Consider the following 25,838-nt stretch of genomic DNA (forward strand, 5'->3'; position numbering starts at 1 on the left):
TTTTTCACAATCTCTTCCATAAATAAAGTGATCTTTTAAAAATCACTTTAATCACAGAGTGTCTTGGATCAAACTTATTCATTCCTCCTATAAATAACTAACTGTGCATGCTAAGTTGCTTCAGTTGTATCCAACTCTTTGCAACCCTATGGACTGTAGCCTGTCAGGCTCCTCTGTCCATGGCATTCTCCAGGCAAGAATACTGGAGCGGGTTGCCATTTCCTTCTCCAGAGGATCTTCCAGACCCAGGGGTTGAACCCACATCTCTGACATCTCCTGCATTGGCAGGCATGTTCTTTACCACTAGCGGCCACCTGGGAAGCCCCTATAAATAACTAGATGGACAAAATATATGAGACAAAGATTTTGGACATTAGACAAAAAGCAGCACAGAAATTTAATCCTTGAGAAAATGAAAACAAATGAGGTGAGCCCTAGAATAGTCCTGGCTTTATGCTTACAGGTACCTTCCAACTGCAGTGCAGGAAGGATGATCTATAGAGAAAACTGTAGTCTTACTAAAATTAAGAAAACAGAGACCAGGGTTTGGATATGATCATTTTTCTTCTTGATTTTATTAATGTGGTAAGGTTATTTACCTGGAATGATTCATGAATTTTAAAACCATTTTTAACATTCATGGATTTGGGGGATAAATCACATTTGCTTAGATACTCCTTTTCTTCTATTCCCAATTTTCTCATTCACATAATGCTTTAGAGTTTTTCATTTGCCAAAATGCTTCTGAACACTTGTTCATGCGGTTCTATCTCTTATATTCTTTCCACCCCTTCTTTAGAAACTCTTAGCCCATTTGACTTACTTAGTGAATATTGTGAAACAGTGCTCAGTATAATGTCTGATTTTTTTTTATTTCTATAGGAAATTCAAGCAGTTCACTGAAGATTATCTTTTGGCATTAAGAATATAATTTGTATTTAAAGAGAGCCACATTTCTTTTGTGTTAGGCATTACTAATGGCACTTCAAAACTTGAGATATTTTGAGAATTCCCTGGTGGTCTAGTGGTTAGGACTCAGTGCTTTTACTGTGGAAGGCCTGAGTTCAGTTCCTGGTTGGGGAACTAAAATCCCACAAGCCATGTGGCACAGCAAAAAAACAAAGACAAAACCCACCACCACCACCAACAAAAAACAAAACAAAAATCCCCTTGAGATCATTTGTTCTTTGTATATAAAATTTCTGACAATTTTAAGCTAAAAAGGAATAAAACCCATTTCTTTTAAAAAATAAACTTAGAGAAAATGGTGTACTAGGTAGGATTCCTTTTTGACAACCAGACAGGAGTCCAACTCAAACTAGATTAGGCAAAAGAAAAATTTTATTATAAAGTATCTCATCAAAGAATTGCACAGTGAGACTTGCAGGAAGGATGTTGATGTGCTTCTGCTTCTGCTAACTACATCCTGTGTTGAGGTCCTTTAATGGACTGGAACCTGGTGGTCCGGAGTTGATGATAAGAAAGTAAAAGGGAGAGAGAAAGAGGATGATATTCCTTGGTTAACGCAGAAAACCGATAAAGTCCTTAGACACAGGGCTTGCATTGCTCACGAAGCCACCTGGCGCCCTCTCGAGGGGGGCGAAGGCACAGTGCGCCTTGTTGAGAGGGTCTTAGAAACCTGGTCAGGAGAATGAGCATGACGGGTCTCTGTGCTCCAGAGAAGTAGCCTGAGAGAGAGAGAGAGAAAGAAAAGAAAGACACGGGGACCAAAGCTCTGATGGAGCAAAGGTGTTTTATTCAACATTGTGTGAGTATTTATACTGTCTTACAAGGTAGCTATTTTCAGCAGAGATAAAATCAAAACTTACAAGTTATCAAGGAAACATGAGGTCATCCATATGAAAGAGGGAGGGTTGTAAATAATCACTTTTACCATATGGTTCATAAAAAGGAAGAGGGTCATAAATAGTTACTTATCACTGTATGGAAAAACTAACGAAGGAAATGCATGCATTCCTAAGCCCCCGGGAGCAGTGTGCTACTCCACTTAATTCCTGAATACTCAGGAATTAATAAGGGACAGAGGATTCATGACAGATCCAAAATAGCACACAGGAAGCCTCCTATTAAATGCTTCCTGACAATCCTGTGACTCAGGTATGCTCAGGACTCTCTTCCACACTGGTCTCTGCCTCTTTGTGTGCTTTAGCTTCATTGTTACATCTTCTTTTTCTGTTTGTAGAATGGGAAACTTGGCTGCTGTCAACTCAGGAGCTTTATATTGTACAGCACCAAAACCCAGAAAGACTGACTTGGCTCTCTGTTACTACACAAAAAAATTCACTTGACTGGTTTGGGTCAAGTGCCCACCTTCTGCTGATTACCTGTGGTCAAGGAGACAGAGTCAGTACGCAATACCTCCCAGTGATTTAGGCCATAAGATTAAAAAAGAATCATTGGGTTTTCATTTTATGCTAACAAGTTCTTGTTTTTCTTTCCTGTTATTTGTAACTATGAGATATGAGATAATCAGAACTGGGAAGGACTTGATACCAATTCATGTAAGCTCCTTAATCTTGTCAAGATTACACTCTTGCCATCTCTGATAACACAGACTGACCTAATAGTGAGTGCCTGCCAGGCACGGTGCTTGGTGACACCCATGGTACTAAGTGAAATTCACTCAGTTGTGTCCAACTCTTTGCGACCCTGTGGACTATACAGTCCCTGGAATTTTCCAGTCCAGAATACTGGAGTGGGTAGCCTTTCCCTTCTCCAGGGGATTGTCCCAATCCAGGGTTTGAACCCAGATCTCCCACATTGCAACGGATTCTTCACCAGCTAAGCCACCAGGGAAGCCCCATGATACTAATCCCCACAGTAATAGCAAGGTAAGCTGATCACGTTCTACAGATGAGAAAACTGAGGCTGGTGAGAGTCAGCATCATACCTGAGGTCACACAGCTAGTAAGTGACAGAGCCTTAATTTAACTTCAAATTTGTCTGACTCTAAGCCCTTCACCTTTACTACATAAAATTTGTCTTTCAACCAGCTGTTGTTATAAACGATTAAGATATACAACTATATGGAGATAGCAAAACCTGAAAAACAAGAAGCAGAATTATTGGGTTTCCATTTTTAAAAATTTGGGGGGATTCCCATTTTTAAATATGGCAAATTTTAACTTTAGACTTCAAAAATTTGAAATAGAATTATAGAGTATTATAATTCTAAATCTAATTGTTAATTTTTCAAGTGGAAAATTGATAGTCTTGTCTTCAATGCAGTAGTTACCAAGAATGGATTTTCTGTCTCTAGTTTTAAGACAAAATTGGCTGCAGCATTGGCAAGATGTCGAATCAAACATGATGCCCTTTCAATTTACCACATTCTTCCAGAAACAGTTAGGAACCAAGAATTAAGGGCCTCCACTTTGCCGCTTTATGCTTGGATAAATACTTGTAAAATCAGGTAAGAGTTCTAATCAAATTCTTTACTCAAGTCACTTGCCTTTCAAAATAATGTGATAAAAGTATTACCTTTTTAATGGATGAGGGGCTCATCTGAGGGAGTGAGTGGGAATTATAGTTTCGTTCAGGATTTTATCACCAGATTACCAAAAGTAATTTAATAAATATGTTAACTTTTTTATCCCTAAATTTTTTTTTACTTACTGATGGCTTAAATTATAAGTTCCATTAATGCAGTATATGCAATGATACTTTTATTTATTGTAGGAAAAAGATGCTGATATTAAATACATTTTTATGTATTATATTTGTAATTATAACCTAATATTATGTATTTACAGCCCTGAAGAAGTTTATTATACTTTGAAGAAAAATGGTTATAATAAAGTCAAATCTGTATTGCATATTGATAATAAAGTCTTTGCTGTGGATCAACATTGCTATGATGTCTTAATTTTTCCATCTCATCTTAAAAGTGATCTTCTAAATATAGATCTTTTTAAAGATTATAAACTTATATTTCAGGTAAACAAATTTTTACTTTCACTGTGGTTCTCAATATTGTGATTCTCTCAATAATCCTGCTTACCCAAAGAATTTCTCTACTTAAAACCTAAGAAATTGATTATATTTTGTATAGGTTATCAAGGAGGTTTATAAGGCCTAATTTCCACATAGAAGTATAAAATTAACACTGCTACATCAGTTTTCCTGTTGTACTTTGGCATCTTTGCCCCATGTGAAGTGGGCATATTGTAAGGAACATATTCTCCTTCCAAGACACCATAGATGGGGGAACTTGTATTGCTTATAGCTGAAAAGCTGTATTTTTCTGTCCCAAGGGAGGATTCAAGAGAAGGCATGGTGATTCCTTTTTCTTTTTTTGTTTCTGAGGAAGATGCTAGTGCCATCCTGCATTTGAAAATGCAATGTGTAATATGTTCCCATTATCTCTTTACTATAGTCTTACAGCTTTGATTTGTAAGATATGTATAATGGCTATCAATACAGGAAGAGAACGTGAGTTATAATGGTATTTCAATAGAATGAAAAATAAAAGGTTCAAGAAATTGAGTTAAATTAATTTTTATGTCCTTAGATTCCAATTCTTGCCTCAGAATCACTTTGATCTTGTAAGGTTTATCCCTTCACAGTACCTGCATTCTTGGGTAGTGTCTCTTGGCCTTATCTTGTGGTGACATCCTATTGAGCACTGAGACCAGTTGTATAAACTCATCTGCTTAGCGCCCTTTTTAAACTTGTCAACCATCTTACTTTTAATCTCTGTGAGCTAGCAGCCAGTTAGATGACAGTGTGATGGGGAAGAAAGAATGGCAGTGGCAGATGAGTACATTTTCATGAAAGTTTAAGAATGGGAGCTAAGGCAGGACACCAGTAATCTATTAATCACATTTGGGGGGTTTGGAATTGCCTTATTACTATCAGTTCAGTTCAGTTCAGTTGCTCAGTTGTGTCTGACTCTTTGAGACCTCATGGACTGCAGCACACCAGGGTTCTCTGTCCATCAGTAGCTCCCGGAGCCTACTCAAACTCGTGTCCATCGCGTTGGTGATGCCATCCAACCATTTCATCCTCTGTCATCCCCTTCTCCTCCTGCCTTCAATCTTTCCCAGCATCAGAGTTTTTTCCAGTGAGTCAGTTCTTCACATTAGGAGGCCAAAGTATTGGAGTTTCACCATCAGTCCTTCCAGTGACTATTCAGGACTGATTTCCTTTAGGATGGACTGGTTGGATCTCCTTGCAGTCCAGGGGACTCTCAAGAGTCTTCTCCAACACCACAGTTCAAAAGCATCAATTCTTCAGCGCTCAGCTTTCCTTGTAGTCCAACTCTCACATCCATACGTGACTGGAAAAACCATAGCTTTGACTAGACGGACCTTTATTGGTAAAGTAATATCTCTGCTTCTTAATATGCTGTCTAGGTTGGTCATAGCTTATCTTGCAAGGAGCAAGTATCTTTTAATTTCATGGCTGCAGTCACCATCTACAGTGATTTTGGAGCCCCCAGAAATAAAGTCTGTCAGTTTCCATTGTTTTCCCATCTATTTGCCTTGAAGTGATGGGGCCAGATGCCATGATCTTAGTTTTCCAAATGTTGAGTTTTAAGCCAACTTTTTCATTCTCCTCTTTCACTTTCATCAAGAGGCTCTTTAGTTCTTCACTTTCTGCCATAAGGGTAGTGTCATCTGCATATCTGAGGTTACTGATATTTCTCCCAGCAATCTTCATTCCAGCTTGTGCTTCATCCAGCCTGGCATTTTGCATGGTGTACTCTGCATATAAGTTAAATCAGCAGGGTGACAATATACAGCCTTGACGTACTCTTTTTCCGATTTGGAACCAGTCTGTTGTTCTATCACTATGTAACAGTTAAATGATAACAGTCATAATTTAAGCTAAACCAATTTTGTTTGTTAACTTTATAAACATAAACATATATACATATAAATTTATAAAGTTTATAAATATGAACTGCTAACTTTATATTGTGACATATATTTAAGGTGTTTTAAACTCAAAATGGGCTAGGTAACCTCAAGATTTCTGCCAATACCTTGTTTTACCTAAACCCTTTGAAATTCTAATCATACTCTTATTTTGTAGGACAAATCTCGAAGTCTCGCTGTCCATTCCGTAAAGGCTTTATTAAATATGGATGATGATATCTTAATGGTCAATACAGGTTCCTGGTACACAGTTGCCCATATGTCAGTCTTAACAAATAATAATACCTCAAAAATATTTGTGTGTGGAGTGCAGTCACAAGCTAAGGATCCTGACCTGAAGAACCTTTTCACAAAAATGGGATGTAAAAGTATGTACATATATTTATTTGCTTTGTGTTATGTTCTGTAAGACTTAGAAATGTTAAAAATATTTGAATTTTTTTTTTTGTAATGCAAAACTCTGTATATGAAATATACTCCTAAAATCCCCACTATATCAGACTACTGTTGCTTAATATTGGTTAAACAACTGCAGTTTAAATTAATGAATATATTAGCACTTTGGTATATTGCTTAACGTTCAACTACTACATAATTTGAGGTTCAAACAATAATTAAAGTAAGTGGTAGAAATTGTCATCTCTTAATACATAAGAACACAATCACAGGAGCACTTAAGGGACAAAGCTAATATCTAGGACCAGATTCTAAGTCCTTAGGCTTCTTATTTTTAAAAAATGTTTCCACTGGATCAAGCTGTGACAAAAGATAACATTTTATTATAGGTTCAGTGGAGCTGGAAAACTAATCTTTTGACAGATTCACAGGGTCAGAGAGACAATAAGTAGAATTCAGGGCTTAACATGGAGAGGTAGACTGTAAATTCCCAGGATTTCATTGGAGCACAGAAGTACACTCTGGGTAGTGATCAGTCCTTTGATGAACTAAAGCCCAAATTCCAGTCATCTCAGTTCCCAATTGAATTACGGTGATGTAACATTGCTAGTGCCCAGGCTTCACTGTGTACCAGAGGTAAAAGTAAATTCTCTTTGGAAGAAAGAAACAATATCCTGAATCTCATATTGTCTCCTAAATTTTTTCAAATACAGTGTCTGGCACTCAAAAAAAAAAAAAAAAAAAAAAAAAAAAGAAGAAGAAAGATGTGGGTGAAATAAAAAGAAAAATACTGCAGTAGAAGAAAACCCACAGAAGGTCCAGTGGAGATACCAGATGTGAACTTTATGATTAATATTCTTAAAAGACTAAATGACAAGTTGTAGAATTTCAGCAAAGAACTAGAAACTTTTAAAAAGCCAGAACTTTAAAAAACTTTTAGAACTTTTAAAAACTTTTAGGATTTTTAAAAAGCCAGAAGAAAAATCTAGAACTGAAAATACAATATGTGAAATTAAGAAATAGATTTTAACAGTAAATTAGAACTAAAAGAAGGAATCAGTGAACTGATGAGTCAGAAGAAACTATCCAGACTGAAACATCTGGAGAGAGAAAAGGATGAATAATATGGAAGAGATCATAAAATACACATGACACTCAGTGATCGAGTGATCTCATGTATGTTGTGATTAGGAACCCAGAAAAAGAGGAGAAAAGGAGTTGAGAAGAATCAATATGTGAAATTCAGGTGGAGGGGTTTTAAAAATTGATGAAAGTCACAGATTCAAGAAGCCCTATGAACTCCAGCAAAAATAAATGTGTAAAAAAACATGCTAGGCACATCATAGCATAACTGCTGAAAACCAAAGATAGAGAACCATGTTCAAAGCAATGAGAGAGAGAATACATATTACCTTTAATGAAATAGGAATAAAAATAAAAATTAGCTACTTCAACAAAGACAGCTGAGGCCAGAGACAGTGTCTTCAGTGCAGAAAGAAACTGCCAGGTTAGGTTTATTTACTTAGCAGAAATTTCCTTTGACGTGAAATATATTCTCAGAAAAGAAAACCTGAGTTTGTCACCAGCAGATACAATAAATGAAATACTACAGATTATTTTTTGAGTAGAAGGAATATTATCTCATACAGAAAGTTATAGGTGCTAGAAGAAAGGAGCAATGGAAAAGGTTAGTACATAGGTAAATCTAAATAGTTGTAGTCTAGTATCTTGTGGGATTGTAAACTAATGTCTTGTGGAGCTAAAAATATGTGTCATATGTAATTAAAATAATGGTATATAATTTAGAGAAGGAAAAGAATTAATGTGTTCTCTCATCCTTGCTTTGTCTAAGATATGATAAAGGTATTATATCATTGGGTTGCAAAAGATTCAGACACAACTTAGTGACTAAAACAATGAATGTGTTATAATATTGGAGGCAATCAATAAATAAAGAATGTAAAACTAATAGCTAAGGGGGAGATGTGGAATATGGAATTGGAAACACCATACTAACATATACAAGGCAAAATAAATAGAAAATAAGTATGTAAATTAAACTTAAAATATGAATATATAAATCAAGTAAACATTAAATATGCATGACTAATACTTAAATTACAAGACAGCATCAATACTGGATTTTTATTTATTTATTTATGTATTTAAATATACATTTATTTATTTTAATTGGAAGCTAATTACTTTACAACATTGTTTTGGTTTTGCCATACATTGACATGAATCTGCCATGGGTGTACATGTGTTCCCCATCCTGAAATCCCCTCCCACCTTCCTCCCCATCCCATCCCTCTGGGTCATCCCAGTGCACCAGCCCCAAGCATCCTGTATCATGCATCGAACCTGGACTGGCGATTCGTTTCACATATGATAATATACATGCTTCAATGCCTTTCTCCCAAATCATCCCACCCTTGCCCTCTCCCACAGAGTCCAAAAGACTGTTCTATACATCTGTGTCTCTTTTGCTGTCTCACATACAGGATTATCGTTATCATCTTTCTAAATTCCATATATATGTGTTATTATATTGTATTGGTGTTTTTCTTTCTGGCTTACTTCACTCTGTATAATAGGCTCCAGTTTCATATACCTCATTAGAACTGATTCAAATGCATTCTTTTTAATGGCTGAGTAATACTCCATTGTGTATATGTACTACAGCTTTCTTACCTATTCATCTGCTGATGGACATCTAGGTTGCTTCCATGTCCTGGCTATTATAAACAGTGCTGTGATGAACATTGGAGTACACATGTTCCTTTCAATTCTGGTTTCCTCAGTGTGTATGCCCAGCAGTGGGATTGCTGGGTCATATGGCAGTTCTATTTCCAGTTTTTTAAAGAATCTCCACACTGTTCTCCATAGTGGCTGTACTAGTTTGCATTCCCACCAACAGTGTAAGAGGGTTCCCTTTTCTCCACACCCTCTCCAGCATTTATTGCTTGTAGACTTTTGGATAGCAGCCATTCTGACTGGTGTGAAATGGTACCTCATTGTGGTTTTGATTTGCATTTCTCTGATAATGAGTGATGTTGAACATCTTTTCATGTGTTTGTTAGCCATCTGTATGTCTTCTTTGGAGAATGTCTGTTTAATTCTTTGGCCCATTTTTTGATTGGGTTGTTTATTTTTCTGGAATTGAGCTGCAGGAGTTGCTTGTATATTTTTGAGATTCTTTGTCAGTTGCTTCATTTGCTATTATTTTCTCCCATTCTGAAGGCTGTCTTTTCACCTTGCTTATAGTGTCCTTTGTTGTGCAGAAGCTTTAAGTTTAATTAGGTCCCATTTGTTTATTTTTGCTTTTATTTCCAATATTCTGGGAGGTGGGTCATAGAGGATCCTGCTGTGATGTATGTCAGAGAGTGTTTTGCTTATGTTCTCCTCTAGGAGTTTTATATTTTCTGGTCTTACATTTAGATCTTTAATCCATTTTGAGTTTATTTTTGTGTATGGTGTTAGAAAGTGTTCTAGTTTCATTCTTTTACAAGTGGTTGACCAGTTTTCCCAGCACCACTTGTTAAAGAGATTGTCTTTTCTCCATTGTGTATTCTTGCCTCCTTTGTCAAAGTTAAGGTGTCCATAGGTGTGTGGATTTATCTCTGGGCTTTCTATTTTGTTCCATTGATCTATATTTCTGTCTTTGTGCCAGTACCATACCGTCTTGATGACTGTGGCTTTGTAGTAGAGCCTGAAGTCAGGCAGGTTGATTCCTCCAGTTCCATTCTACTTTCTCAAGATTGCTTTGGCTATTCAAGGTTTTTTGTATTTCCATACAAATTGTGAAATTGTTTGTTCTAGTTCTGTGAAAAATGCTGTTGGTAGCTTGATAGTGATTGTATTGAATCTATAGATTGCTTTGGGTAGTATACTCATTTTCACTATATTGATTCTTCCGATCCATGAACACGGTATAGTTCTCCATCTATTAGTGTCCTCTTGGATTTCTTTCACCAGTGTTTTATAGTTTTCTATATATAGGTCTTTTGTTTCTTTAGGTAGATATATTCCTAAGTATTTTATTCTTTTCGTTGCAATAGTGAACGGAATTGTTTCCTTAATTTCTCTTTCTATTTTCTCATTGTTAGTGTATAGGAATGCAAGGGATTTCTGTGTGTTGATTTTATATCATGCAACTTCACTATATTCATTGATTAGTTCTAGTAATTTTCTGGTGGTGTCCTTAGGGTTTTCTATGTAGAGGATCATGTCATCTGCAAACAGTGAGAGTTTTACTTCTTCTTTTCCAATTTGGATTCCTTTTATTTCTTTTTCTGCTCTGATTGCTGTGGCCAAAACTTCCAAAACTATGTTGAATAGTAGTGGTGAGAGTGGGCACCCTTGTCTTGTTCCTGACTTTAGGGGAAATGCTTTCAATTTTTCACCATTGAGGATAATATTTGCTATGGGTTTGTGGGTTTCATTATGTTGAGGTATGTTCCGTCTATTCCTGCTTTCTGGAGGGTTTTTATCATAAATAGATGTTGAATTTTGTCAAAGGCTTTCTTAGCATCTATTGAGATAATCATATGGTTTTAAAGATCAACTGTAAAATGCTGTTTGTAAGAGATACCCCTAACATAAAAGCGTATTAAAAATTGGACAGAAAAAGATATCCAGTAAACATACTAACAAAAAGAGATACAGGAAAGCAGTGCTAAGTCAAGAAAAATTACTAGAAATACAGTTAGAACATGTTTAATTCATCAGGTAAATATACAGTACTAAAGAAGACTAATACAGTCTCAAAATATATAAAGCCATGTTATCTAGAATCAGCAGATAAAATGCTCTGTATATAGAAAATTCTAAGGAATCTATGAAAAAAATGCAAAGTTAATGTAATCCCTATTAAAAAAACCTAGGTGGTGTTTTTCAGAAATTGACATTCGAATTGTCTTAAAATTCACATGGAAATCAAAGGGACATGGAATAGCTTTGAAAAAGAACAAAGTTGTAGGACTCATACTCCTTGATATTAAAACTCACTACCCAGCTTTAGTAATCAAGGCAATGTGGTACTGGCATAAAGATAAACATCAATTTAGTTCAGTTCAGTTGCTCAGTCGTGTCTGACTCTCTGCAACCTCATGAATTGCAGCACGCCAGGCCTCCCTGTCCATTACCAACTCCCGGAGTTCACTCAAACTCATGTCCATCGAGTTGGTGATGCCATCCAGCCATCTCATCCTCTGTGGTCCCCTTCTCCTCCTGCCCCCAATTCCTCCCAACATCAGAGTCTTTTCCAGTGAGTCAGCTCTTTGCATGAGGTGGCCAAAGTACTGGAGTATCAGCTTTAGCATCAGTCCTTCCAAAGAACACCCAGGACTGATGTCCTTTAGAATGGACTGGTTGGATCTCCTTGCAGTCCAAGGGACTCTCAAGAGTCTTCTCCAATACCACAGTTCAAAAGCATCAATTCTTTGGCGCTCAGCCTTCTTCACAGTGCAACTCTCACATCTATACATGACCACTGGAAAAACCATAGCCTTGACTAGACGGACCTTTATTGGCAAAGTAATGTCTCTGCTTTTGAATATGCTATCTAGGTTGGACATAACTTTCCTTTCAAAGAGTAAGCATCTTTTAATTTCATGGCTGAAATCATCATCTGCAGTGATTTTGGAGCCCCCCAAAATAAAGTCTAACACTGTTTCCACTGTTTCCCCATCTATTTGCCATGAAGTGATGGGACCAGATGCCATGATCTTCGTTTTCTGAATGTTGAGCTTTAGCCAACTTTTTCACTCTTTTCTTTCACTTTCATCAAGAGGCTTTATAGTTCCTCTTCACTTTCTGCTATAAGGGTGGTGTCATCTGCATATCTGAGGTTACTGATATTCCTCCCAGCAATCTTGATTCCAGCTTGTGCTTCTTCCAGCCCAGCGTTTCTCATGATGTACTCTGCATAGAAGTTAAATAAGCAGGGTGACAATATACAGCCTCCTCGTACTCCTTTTCCTATTTGGAACCAGTCTGTTGTTCCATGTCCAGGTCTGACTGTTGCTTCCTGACTTGCATATAGGTTTCTCAAGAGGCAGGTCAGGTGGTCTGTTATTCCCATCTCTTTCAGAATTTTCCACAGTTTATTGTGATCCACACAGTCAAAGGCTTTGGCATAGTCAATAAAGCAGAAATAGATGTTTTTCTGGAACTCTCTTGCTTTTTCCATGATCCAGCGGATGTTGGCAATTTGGTCTCTGGTTCCTCTGCCTTTTCTAAAACCAGCTTGAACATCAGGAAATTCACGGTTCACGTATTGCTGAAGTATGGCTTGGAGAATTTTGAGCATTACTTTACTAGCGTGTGAGATGAGTGCAATTGTGTGGTACTTTGAGCATTCTTTGGCATTGCCTTTCCTTGGGATTGGAATGAAAACTGACCTTTTCCAGTCCTGTGGCCACTGCTGAGTTTTCCAAATTTGCTGGCATATTGAGTGCGGCACTTGCACAGCATCATCTTTCAGGATTTGGAATAGCTCAACTGGAATTCCATCACCTCCACTAGCTTTGTTCATAGTGATGCTTTCTAAGGCCCACTTGACTTCACATTCCAGGATGTCTGGCTCTAGGTGAGTGATCACACCATCGTGATTATCTGGGTTGTGAAGATCTTTTTTGTATAGTTCTTCTGTGTATTCTTGCCACCTGTTCTTAATATCTTCTGCTTCTGTTAGGTCCATACCGTTTCTGTCCTTTATCAATGCAAAGAAATAGAGGAAAACAACAGAATGGGAAAGACTAGAGATCTCTTCAAGAAAATTAGAGATACCAAGGGAATATTTCATGCAAAGATAAACATTGATCAATGGAATAGAATTGAGAATCCAAATGTAAAGCCCTAATTACATTTATGGTCAACTGATTTTCAACAAGTGTACCAAAACCATTCAACAAAGAAAGAATAGTCTTTTCAACAAATGGTGCTGGGATAAGTGGATATCCACATGTGAAAGAATAAAGTTGGGACCCCCTACTTCATATCATACACATAAACTGGGTAAAAAACCTATTTATAAGAGGTAAAACTATCAAACTTTTAGAAGAAAACACAAGGGTAAAACTTTCAGACCTTGAATTTGGCAGTGGTTGTTTAAACACCAAAAGCACAACAAAGGAAAAGATAAATTGAACTTCATCTAAATGAAAACTTTCATTTTTCAAAGATGGTCATACCATGTGCTGGCAAGGTATGGAACATTAGGAATGCTCAAGCACTGCTAGTTGGATTATAAATTTGTACAGTGACTTTGGAAAACTAGCATTGATCACTAAAATTGAAAATATACATGCCTGCTGCTGCTGCTGCTAAGTCACTTCAGTTGTGTCCGACTCTGTGTGACCCCATAGACGGCAGCCCAACAGGCTCCTCCGTCCCTGGGATTCTCCAGGCAAGAACACTGGAGTGGGTTGCCATTTCCTTCTCCAATGCATGAAAGTGAAAAAGTGAAAGTGAAGTCGCTCAGTCGTGTCCGACTCTGTGCGACCCCATGGACTGCAGCCTAACAGGCTCTTCCGTCCATGGGATTTTCCTACTTCTGGTTTTATTACCCTTATGAATTTTTACCTATTTAAGTAGAGAGAATGGGAACCACTGGGTAACCAAGTAGTAGAAGAACGAAAGTGTCTCATTTTAGAAGCATTCCAACTGATAAATGAAAAAAAGAAGACGGAATTAGAATATGACTATTTTGCAGCACCTTTGCTCATACCATAAAGGCAATTTAATGAATGAATATGACATCACTTGTGAATTAGTTTTGTGCCCTCTACCTCCCAAGGGAAAAAAAAAAGAACTCGAAACTAAATTAAGCTCTAAAGATCCAACTACTAATTTATAGGAAATACAGAAGACAACAACATGTTAAACTACTCTCTAGGAAAGCAAAGAACAAAATCCAGGCTCTGGGAAACTAGTAGTACAAGTAACCATGTTATATTAAGAAATAAATGCTAAGAAAAAATGGAAAGGGTACCTGTCAACAAAAAAAATTTAAAGTAAGACATTGACTCATTGCAATGTGTGTACTATGTAACTCCTGATTTAAACAAACTAAAAAAAATTTTGATGTGTGAGACTTGGAAAATTTGAGCCATGATTGGATGCTATTATAATTTGATGACAATAAGGAATTACTTTTTAAAATGTATGGGATTATTTTTAAAGAAGTTCTTATCTTTTAGATAAATGGTGAAATATTTCATAGTTTCAAAATAATATAGGGGTGGAAGTGTGTGCAGATATAGATGAAACATGATTGGGCATGAATGTTTCACTGTTGAAGCAATATCATGAACATTTGAAAAATCACTATATATTATGGGGTTTTTGACATAATGTTTGAACTTTTGCAATGAAGAGTTAAAAATAGGGGGAAAAAAGAGAAAGGTACACTTGATTAAAAAATTTTTTTTCAAAAGAGACATAATAGAAGATTGATCAGACAAAAGAAAGGGGTAGGGTATCGCAATTTCAAGAGTGACTCCTCAGCAGATGAGGAGAATGAGAGCCATTGTAGGACTGGGGGAGTTGCCCTAATATTAGGGTCACAGACAATTACAACCTGAGGGAAGGCAGACTGTCCTAAATTATAGGGTCCCTAAGGGCCTTTAGACTGTGCTTAAGTAAAAATTATAAAATGCTAAAAAAAAAAAAAATGCTAATAAAATTTTTTCCAGGGAAAATAGAATATAAAAGGGGATTAAAAAAATGGGAAAGGGAAGTAACCAGTACTGAGCATTTATTGTATACTAGGCACAATGCTAAGCCTAACTACTTTATCTCAATCCTCACTACAGTTAAATGAGGTGTGGACAATAATATCCCATTTTACAAATAAGGAAAAAGAGGCTTGTCACACAGGTAAATAGTGAATTTGGGACTCAAACTTGGGTATTTCTGCCTCTAAAACTCTGTTCCCTCCACTACACTGGGCGTGCATGCTAAGTCGCTTCACTTGTGTCTGACTGTGCGACTCTATGGACTCTAGCCCACCAGCCTCCTCTGTCCATGGAATTCTCCAGGCAAGAATATTGGAATGGGTTGTCAGGCCCTCCTCCAGGGGATCTCCCTGACCTAGGGATGGAACCTGCGTCTTCTGTGACTCCTGCAATGCAGGTGGATTCTTTACCACTGAACCACCAGGGAAGTTCACTACAGCATACTGCTTTACATGGAATCTGAAGTTCAGGATGGAAAAATTTAAATTACATTTTATGTAGAAGATATTTAACCTTCAAAATCATTCAAGTGAAGGAGGAAGGACTCTATTAAGAGAATTCATGTGTTAACTTAAGGATGTTATCAGAAAATAATCCTCTTTTCTGGTTGCATTAAAATGACATTTTGTGTGGTTGAGGATTTAAAAATGAATAGTGATAAATAGATATAACTACATACTGCATAAGATTTTTTAATTAATATTTTGCATACATTTTCTGTGTTTTTTCTCCCAGATATTGAGATACTTCATGAGACATTTATGAAACTCGAATTAAAGGATCATCGATTACAGAAAGTTAAAGTGATTCTGCTGCTACCTCGTTGTTCAGGACTTGGTGTTAGTAATCCAGTAGAATTTATTTTAAATGAGCATGAAGGTACTTGCTTTAACTTTTAATTTCTAAATTATTTAAATTTGTTAATATTTTTTAAATTAAGTTACTTAAAATCATTATTTTTAAAATCATTAAAATGATAGATACATCTGATCAGTGAATAGTTACCATATATAAGGCACTTATATAGAAAGTATTTTACAACCATTATACCATTTAATTTTTACACCAGTTCTGTGAAATATGGACAAGGGGGATATTCAAAATATTTAGTAATTAGAGCGATGTAGGCAATCAGAACAGATGCTGGCCAGTATACTATTTTGGTATATACCAGAGCTCAAGATATTGGCATTAAAATGTATGAGAATTTTATAAATAAAACTGAGACTGAGAGAGATTGATTCATTTTTATAAGGTTATATAACTAGTTGGTGACAGAGTCAGGATTAAGATTTAGATCTGCCTAACTCTAGAGGCAGTGTCAGACTTTATTTTTTGGGGGCTCCAAAATCACTGCAGATGGTGACTGCAGCCATGAAATTAAAAGACGCTTACTTCTTGGAAGGAAAGTTATGACCAACCTAGATAGCATATTCAAAAGCAGAGACATTACTTTGCCAACAAAGGTCCGTCTAGTCAAGGCTATGGTTTTTCCTGTGGTCATGTATGCTGAGCGCCGAAGAATTGATGCTTTTGAACTGTGGTGTTCGAGAAGACTCTTAAGAGTCCCTTGGACTGCAAGGAGATCCAGCCAGTCCATTCTGAAGGAGATCAGCCCTGGGATTTCTTTGGAGGGAATGATGCTGAAGCTGAAACTCCAGTACTTTGGCCACCTCATGCAAAGAGTTGACTCATTGGAAAAGACTCTGATGCTGGTAGGGATTGGGGGCAGGAGGAGAAGGGGATGACAGAGGATAAGATGGATGGATGGCATCACTGACTCGATGGACGTGAGTCTGAGTGAACTCCGGGAGTTGGTGATGGACAGGGAGGCGTGGCGTGCTGCGATTCATGGGGTCACAAAGAGTCGGACACGACTGAGCGACTGAACTGAACTGAACTGAACTCTAGAGGCTGTGCCCTAAGATGATTCTAATCAAATTGTAAATAAACTTTCAAAGTCAAGACTTCTTTAACCTGCAGCATGTATGTTTTATGATTTTTCTCAAATGTTAATTCTGAGAGTATTTTATTTGCTTTAATAAACTAAGAAATATTTTTAACACTAACATTTATTGAGCAGTTACATATAAGGCACTGAACTGAACACTTTGCTTGGATTATTTCATCGAGTCCTTACAAGAACACTGTGAAGTGGTTAACTCTTATTATTTCTCTTTTACAAATACGGAATACAAGCCTCAGAGAGGTTGAAGCCTCTTGGTGTTTTGACTAGTAAGTGTCAGAGCCTGGATTCAAACACTACTGCTCTGACTCCAGCCCTTTGAATCATGCTGTTAATCACAGTATGTTAACTGAAATTGATTCTCACTTTAATCCCTTGTTTATAGTGAAAGGCATAGATAAGGTTAACTGGATATTAAACAGAGAAGACATTCCACTAACATTCAGAATATGTTGAGTAACTATTTGCTATTTCTAGCAAGGAAAGAATTTAAAATGAAGGAAAAGAAATTGAGGGAAAGTAATATTTATGGAGTACAGCTATGCCCCAATCGATATTCCAGGAAGTGTTCATGCATTATAACTTAATATTCATTCACAATAACTTTGTGAGGATAGTGTTATGTAATTATCTCTGTTTTATAAAAGGGGACAAAAAAACAAAGATTCAGACAAATTTAGCAAGTTGCCTGAGGTCATGTAGCTAGATTCAAAGCTGGAATTCAAATTCAGCTTAGTTAGCATGTTCCACTATACTACACTATAGAAAGAATTCCACTATACCACACAATTTTTATACTGAACCATATGGAATTCTGTCTTGCTTATACTGAACCATATGGAATTCTGTCTTGCTACAGAAAATTTCTTTCCATGAGAGTTAAACAGAAGAATAACCAGCTCAGAGGGGAGTGTGGTAGACTGAGAAAATTCCTACACTCACTTTGGAAAATGATCAGAGAATAATTAAATTTTGAAAGAAGAGAGGAAGTAATAGCAGCAGCTGCAATAAGCACTGCAGTCAAAAGAACTCGAGCTTAGAACTCCTGTGAGACTGGCTTTATCCTGAGCCATCTTGAAGTGGGAAAGCAGAACAAAATAAACCATTGGTAAAAATAATCTAGAGTCTAGGGGAGAAAAGACCAAAGGGAACCACAAATGACAAAAAGGGAAAATAAAGTTTCCTAGATATTGGTAATATTTTGAAATCCTTGACAAGGTGACCAGCTAAGCCAAGAAGTGGTCTTTGGCAAGCTTGGAAAAAAGGAAGGTATTGAAGGAAACTACTTTGAGGAGGTAATAGCCAGAGCAGATAAGGAGCTGCTGACCTAGTGATTATGGTAAAAATATTAGTCATAAATTTAGTGATCATAAACTTAGATTCATGAGAAATCATGAATTAGTTTGAAAAACACTTTAATATTGAAAAACATTACAACCATTTTTAGAATGGTTAAAAAAATTCCTTTATTTGAGGAATATATAAAATTGATCTTTGTTAACCACTTGAAATTATTTTAAAATGGGGTGAAAAAGGTAAGTTGATATGGTTTTAGAGTATAATAATGTATAAATAGTCCTTTAAAAAGTGATTAAAGACTTAGAAAAATGTGAAGTGTAAAACTAAATTGGAAAGAAATGAAGTTTAATTAACCTTTAGTAATATTACTGGAATGGGGACCAGCCCAATATATGGTATAAATAATTGCCTCTTATATTCCCAGGGGGCTTCCCTGGTGGCTCAGTGGTAAAGAACTCACCTGCCAATGCAGGAGACATAAGAGACATAGGTTCGATCCCTGGGTCAGGATGATCCCCTGGAGGAGGGCATGGCAACCCACTCCAGTTTTCTTGCCTGGAGAATCCCATGGACAGAGGAGCCTGGCGGTAGCAGAGAGTCGGGCATGACTGAAGTGACTTAGCACATATTCCAGGGAGTTACTGAGAGGCAGAATAAAACAGGGCTTAGAAGTTTGGTCTGATTGCCAGGCTAGAACCTGGTTTTGATCTAGTAGCTGTATGACCTTAGACAAGTTATTTAATGTATGCTTGAACAATTTTCTCAGTGTTAAGAGGGATAATAATGCTTCAAGGGGTTGTTGAATAAAATAATCTATATAGAGTAGTAGTCAATATATCTTAGTTAATATTAGCAAGAAATATGTTAAAAATAGTTTTAGAAATTTAAAAAATTACTGTAAGAATTTCTTGATCTGTTGTTTTTTTATCTATTATGAAGACATACAGTTGCTTCCCTGGAGTTTTTTCTTCCAAGATTTCTTTTAGTAAGCTAATGTTTTTAACTGTATTCTTTCTTTCTCATATCTGACTGTAGCCCATCAGTTTCTGCCTTGGAAAATAGATCTTTTTTCTCTTTATTCATACTCAGGCTGACTGCATCCTATCTTTTGTGCTTGAATGACTTATTTTTTGGCTGGTTAGATAACTCTATGATAAGAATTTGGAGAATAAAGGAAAAGTAATATTAAAACTAAGCAAAATTATCAATTCAGATTTTAAAATTTTAAGTCAGCATTTTTATAGTACTGTATTTTTAAAAAATATTTTCTATGAAAACTCATTAATAGGGAAAATGATTAAAATATTAAATAATGTGATCACAGCAATATATGAAAAATCTAATAGTGATATATTTTAAAGCATATATTTGTTTTTAGATACAGATTTACTTAAGGATTTCTCTCAAGGAGGCCCATCAGAAGATAAACTTCATGTTCTTGCTCAACAGCAATATGAACAGCTAGCACATGCCATGAAATGTAAGTTTGTTATCAGCACAAACTGAAAATATGTTGTAAATCTTAGAAACACTAATACTTCATTTATCATATTCAGGCAATGATGTGTGAACCATAAGTGGATTTCCCAGAACCCTTAGTCATAGTTCCTTAAAATAACAAAATATTTATTTTTACCAATCTAAGTCTCTAAAATATATGCTTTACTATCATTTTAAATATAGGTTAGCAAGAAGAATTATCAGCTTCTTAATGGTGAAATGAAATAATTATGTACATCAGTTGTTGTATAATTTCATCTTCTCTGTTTCTCTTCTTTGGCTTTTCAATGTAATTTTTCTGTTTTGTATCGCCCTAACAACTCTTCTATAATTCCAACTTTAGTTAAACTCTTAATTTGTTTAATACTAAAAAGAAAATAGATGAATTAAGGATAAAGCCTAGATCTCTTAAAGTCTGAGTAACAAGGTCATTTAAGTATTTATATTATTGCTTCAATCCCTACATTTAGATTTTGAGTACCAATGCCCTTTCACACTTAGATATGGAAATCTAGAAGACTCTGTGAAATTACATTAACTTTTATTAACTTAGTGCATGTTTATCAGATGTCTATTCTGAGTCAGGTATTAAGCCAGTTGTTAAGAATATGAGTTTGGATAAATCCTGACCTCCAAAGGCTCAAAGGTTAGTATAGGGTATAGATGATTTAATATATAAAGATATAGCATATATGAAGTAGAAATTAGGCAAAATAGAAAAACATGGAGGGGTTCTGTCCTTTTAACTGATGCTATTAATGAACACTATTTTGAATATGATAGTATGTATATGATCAATGAAATGAGTTGGTTGGAAGATTAGGGAGCTGATAAATAATACATTTTAAAAATTCTTTCTATGATTGCTCTATTTGAAATTGCAAGATAATCTCTTGAAACTAACCATCCTCCATATCTGCTTTGATTTTCTCTATAGCATTTGTCACCGCCCAATGCTTTAGTTTTAGGTGGGGTCTCACTACGCAGCTTGCAGGATCTTAGTTCCCTAATGGGAACTAAGAACCTGGGCCCCTGGCAGCGAGACTGCTATGTCCTAACCACTGGACCAGCCGGGAATTCCAAAATCTATTTATTTATGTTTTTTCAAAATTATTTATTATTTTTGACTGGGCTGGGTCTCCATTGCTGTGCAGGCTTTTCTCTAGTTGCAGAGAGCAGGAGCTACTCTCTAATTGTGGTGCACAGACTTCTCATTGCAGTGGATTCTCTTGTGAAGTAGGGGCCTAGGTACGTGGGCTTCAGCAGTTGCAGCTTGTGGGTTCAGTAGCTGTAACCCACGGGCTTTAGAGCTCAGGTTAGACTCATGGGCTTAGTTGCCCCACGGCATGTGAGATCTTCCTGGACCAGGGATGGAACCCATGTCTCCTGCATTGGCAGGTGGATTCTTCACCACTGAGTCACCAGGGAAGCCCTGTTTATGTCTTATGTCAATGAAACATAGAAAATAAGCTCCCTGGGGCAGGGGTTTTTGTGTGTATGTATTGAATAGTAAGAACAGTGCTTAGCATGTAGTACGTGCTTGGTAAATGTGAACATGAGTGAGTTGCTGGTAGTAATATTACCTCACTTTAGAGTTGAGGAATTGGAGAGGTAAGTAACTTTCTCAGGTTCATAAATCAGTAAATAACAGAATTGGGATTCACACTTAAGTCTGTCTCTAGAGTCCTTTTAACTAGTTATGCGATATGGCTTTTGGAAGAATGGCTGGAAGTGTCAAGCTGTGGTAATCTGCAGTATTTATTTGCTTGTGTTTGTAATAAGGTTGGTCACATGGATTGGATTTTCAATTTCTATATGATTCAGTTATATTTACTTCATTTATTGGCCAGACTATATTACTAATACATGCTTTAAAGGGGAGCCATGCAATCATCTGTAGACATCATTCCCATCAGAACCGTGTGGTATTAGTACAGACATCTGGGCTTCCCTTGTACCTCAGTTGGTAAAGAATCTGCCTGCAACGCAGGAGACCCAAGTTTGATCCCTGGGTCAGGAAAATCCCCTGGAGAGGAAATGGCAACCCACTCCAGTATTCTTGCCCAGAGAGAGTTCTATGGACAGAGGAGCCTGGCAGGTTGCAATGAGGTCGCAAAAGTTGGACACAGTTTAGTGACTGAACCACACCACCACTGAAAACACAAGAGATTTGTTCACGATTGTTAATGGAGTCATTATATTCCGTCTTCTTTAAATATAGTTACCAGAGCTCAAGCTATTGTTTACTGCACATGTTCAGTTTATCCAGAGGAAAATGAAGCTGTTGTTAAGAAAGCACTGGAATTTCAAGACCACGAGATTAAAGTACAACCTTATAGGTAAGAAAGAAAGAAAGAATTCTAAACAACTCAACTAAATATCTTTGAAAGTGAAAAATTACAATTTTCTAAGTTAGAAGGCATTTCATTTCTTTTTTATTGGACTTTAATATGACCAAATACCCTAACTTTTTACAACTTTAAAGTAGATTCTGTAAAAGCTTTGCAATGGCTTGGTATGTGAATTGTATTGTACACTAAAAGATTTGTTTTGTTGTTGTTATTATTATTGCTAAATAAGGTTAAAGGCATTTGGGCTTCGACTTGATTGATTTCTGGGTAAATTGAATATAAACTTTGTATCCTGAGTCTTAGATACATGCTTCAATAAAAGGAAAGTATAAAATAACCTTAGAAAGTAGCAAGAAAATTGGATATTTATTATCTGAAAATATATGTTTCTTAGACCTGTTTAGCCTTTGGCACCCACAAGGATTGAAATAAAAATAGCCTGAATAACCATAATAGCTTTTGGGTAAAATGATATATTAAACTAGGGGTAGAAGGCAATGGCACCCCACTCCAGCACTCTTGCCTGGAAAATCCCACGGACGGAGGAGCCTGGTAGGCTGCAGACCATGGGGTCGCTAAGAGTCGGACACGACTGAGCGACTTCACTTTCACTTTTCCCTTTCATTCATTGGAGAAGGAAATGGCAACCCACTCCAGTGTTCTTGCCTGGAGAATCCCAGGGATGGGGAGCCTGGTGGGCTGCCGTCTATGGGGTCGCACAGAGTCGGACACGACTGAAGTGACTTAGCAGCAGCAGCAGCAGAGAAGAAAAACTGTAATACTCCATCCAAACTCTGGACATCAAGATAAGGAGTATGTCTATTAATGATATATGACACCAGTTAGTTCTTCAAGACTGTGACAATTAATAAGGTATTTTAAAATGTCTCCAATTTTTAACTTATTTCCCTTGTTCTGAACTTTTCCTGTAATTCTTTTTTTTTTTTAATTATTTATTTCTTTGGCTGTGTTGGACTCAGTAGTTGTGGTGTGGGCTTAGTTGCTCCAAGGCATGTGGGATCTTACTTCCCCAACCAGGGATTGAACCTGCATCCCCTGCACTCCAAGACAGATTCTTAACCACTGGACTACCAGGGATGTCCCTGTAATTCTTATAGTAGGATCTTAATAGGCATATGGTTTGCTCCCTCCTTTTAATTTGATGTTTTTCCTTTGCCAATTCACAGATGGACATGTTAACCACATCTGTATTTCCCTTCTTTCTTTACTTCCTTAATAATTCTTGTTGGTAGTTAACAGCCAACCTTATTTCTGCCAGCTTCTTAACACAGCACAAACTAAATCACCATCTAGTAGCAAACAGAATTATTGCACAATATAACCAAATTCACCAGTGTGAGTGATTTGATTTGTCTGTCAGGAATGATGTTTCTAAGAATGTAATATGGCAAAAATAGAGGAAAATCTGTATGTATTGTATTTCATTAGATTTTTTCATTTTTAAGTTGAAGTATAGTTGGTTTACAATATTATATTAATTTCAGGTATATCATAACATCATTCAGTTATATATAACTGAAATATATTTATGTATATATATGCATGCTTAGTCACTCAGTCCTGTCTGACTCTTTGTGACACCATGGACTGTAGCCCGCCAGGCTCCTCTGTCCATGGAATTCTCCAGGCAAAAATACTGGAGTGGGTTGCCATTTTCTTCTCCAAGGGAGTCTTCTAGACCCAGGGATTGACTCTGGGTCTCCTGCATTGCAGGTGGATTCTTTACCATGTGATCACCTGGGAAGCTCACAGGTGTATATATAAGTGAATATATATATTTTCAGATTATTTTCCATTATATTTATTTATATATATATATATATACACATTTCTATTGTTACAAGATATTGAATACAGCTCCCTGTACTTACTATACAGTAAATCCTGTTGCTTATCTATTTTTATGTATTATAGTTTAGATCTGTTAATCTCATATTCCTGATTTATCCCTTCCTCCTCTCCCTTTTCCCATTGGTAACCATAAGTTTGTTTTCTATGTCTGTGAGTCTTTCTATTTGGTATATAGATTCATTTGTATTATTTTTAGGTTCTACGTTTAAGTTATATCATATAGTATTTGCCTTTCTCTGACTTCACCAAGTATAATATTCTTTAGTAGGTCTACCCATGTTGCTGCAATGGCAATATTTCATTCTTTTTATGGCTAATATTCCAATATATATGTATATAGCATCACATCTTCTTAAGCCAATTATCTGTTGATGTGCACTTGGGTTGTATCCATGTCTTGTCTATTGTAAATAGTGATGTTATGGACATTGGGGTACATGTATCTTTTTGAATTAGAGTTTTCATCTTTTTCAAGATATATACCCAGGAGTGGAATTGCTGGATTATATGGTAGCTCTATTTTTAGTTTTTTAAGGAACTGCCATCTCTATTTACTTCCACTGTGATTATTATTTCCTTCCTTCTGCTGATGTTAGGTTTTATTTGTTCTTCTTTTTCTAATTCTTTTAGGTAGTAGGTTAAGTTGTTTTAGATGTTTCTTGAGGAAGACTTTTATCACTATGAACTTCCCTCTAAGAACTGCTTTTGCTGCATCCCATAAATTTTGTTGTGATTTCATTGTCATTTGTCTCAAGGTATTTTAAAATTTCCTCTTTAATTTCATCATTCACCCACTGATTTTTAAGATAACATATTTTATCTCCATGTGGTCATTTTTTTCCTCATTTCTTTTTCTGTGGTTGATTTCTAGCTTCATGCCATTATGGTCAGAAAAGATGCTTGAGATAATTTCTATACTCTTAAATTCATTGAGACTTGTTTTGTGCCCCAGTATGTGATCATCCCTAGAGAATGTTGGCTGTGCATTTTGTGCTTTTATCATTTAGGATCTGTTACTTTATTGATTTTCTGTCCAGAAGATATGTCCACTGATGTGAGTGGGACGTTAAGTCTCCTACTATTATTGTATTCTCAATTTCTCCTTTTATATCTGTTAGTATTTGTTTTATATATTTGGGTGCTCCTATATTATGTGCAGGGCTTCCCTAGTGGCTCAGTGGTGAACAATCTGCCTGCCAATGCAGGAGATGTGGGTTTAATCCTTGGGTCAGGAAGATCCCTTGGAGAAGGAAATGGCAACCCACTCCAGTATTCTTGCCTTGGAAACCTCATGGACAGAGGAGCATGACGGGCTACAGTCCATGGGGGTCACAAAAGAGTTGGATGCAACTTAGCAACTGAACAATAATTATAATATTAGGTACATGTATGTTGATGAATGTAAAAACCTCTTCTTATATTGATTCTTTTATTATTATATATCTCTTTTTGGCCTTTTTTTTCAAGTTTATTTTGTCTTATTTGGTTATTGCAACCCCCACTTGTCATTTCTGTTTGCATTGAATCTTTTTCCATCCTCTCATTTTGAACCTGTGTGTTGTCTGTCTTAAAGTGGGGCTCTTGAAGGAAGCATATTGTAGGCTCTTTTTTAAAAAAAAATCCAGTCTGCCACTCTGTCTTTCGTTTGGAGCAATTAGGCCATTGAGAGGTAATTATTGATATATATTTATTACCATTTTAAACCTTGTTTTCCAGTTGATTCTGTATTTCTTGTTACTTTTTCCTTTTTTTGTGTGTGTGATTTGATGATTTCCTTTTATGTTTGTGTTCTCTTCTTTTGGCTTTTGTAAAT

At 36.4% G+C, this 25,838-nt stretch overlaps 1 protein-coding gene across 2 annotated transcripts in view; it reads left to right on the top strand.

Annotated features, from left to right (window-relative positions):
- Window positions 1–25,838, top strand: part of NSUN7 (NOP2/Sun RNA methyltransferase family member 7) — a 47,090-nt gene that overhangs the window by 17,272 nt on the left and 3,980 nt on the right. For both annotated transcript variants that reach the window (XM_070372323.1, XM_005901983.3), the window contains exons 5-10: window positions 3,281–3,433; window positions 3,774–3,957; window positions 6,058–6,268; window positions 15,773–15,916; window positions 19,681–19,782; window positions 22,024–22,141. In XM_070372323.1, the coding sequence (XP_070228424.1) occupies window positions 3,281–3,433; window positions 3,774–3,957; window positions 6,058–6,268; window positions 15,773–15,916; window positions 19,681–19,782; window positions 22,024–22,141 (912 nt within the window). The remainder of the gene's footprint in view (window positions 1–3,280; window positions 3,434–3,773; window positions 3,958–6,057; window positions 6,269–15,772; window positions 15,917–19,680; window positions 19,783–22,023; window positions 22,142–25,838) is intronic.

Source organism: Bos mutus, chromosome 6 (assembly GCF_027580195.1).
Source record: "Bos mutus isolate GX-2022 chromosome 6, NWIPB_WYAK_1.1, whole genome shotgun sequence".
Taxonomy (NCBI): domain Eukaryota; kingdom Metazoa; phylum Chordata; class Mammalia; order Artiodactyla; family Bovidae; genus Bos; species Bos mutus.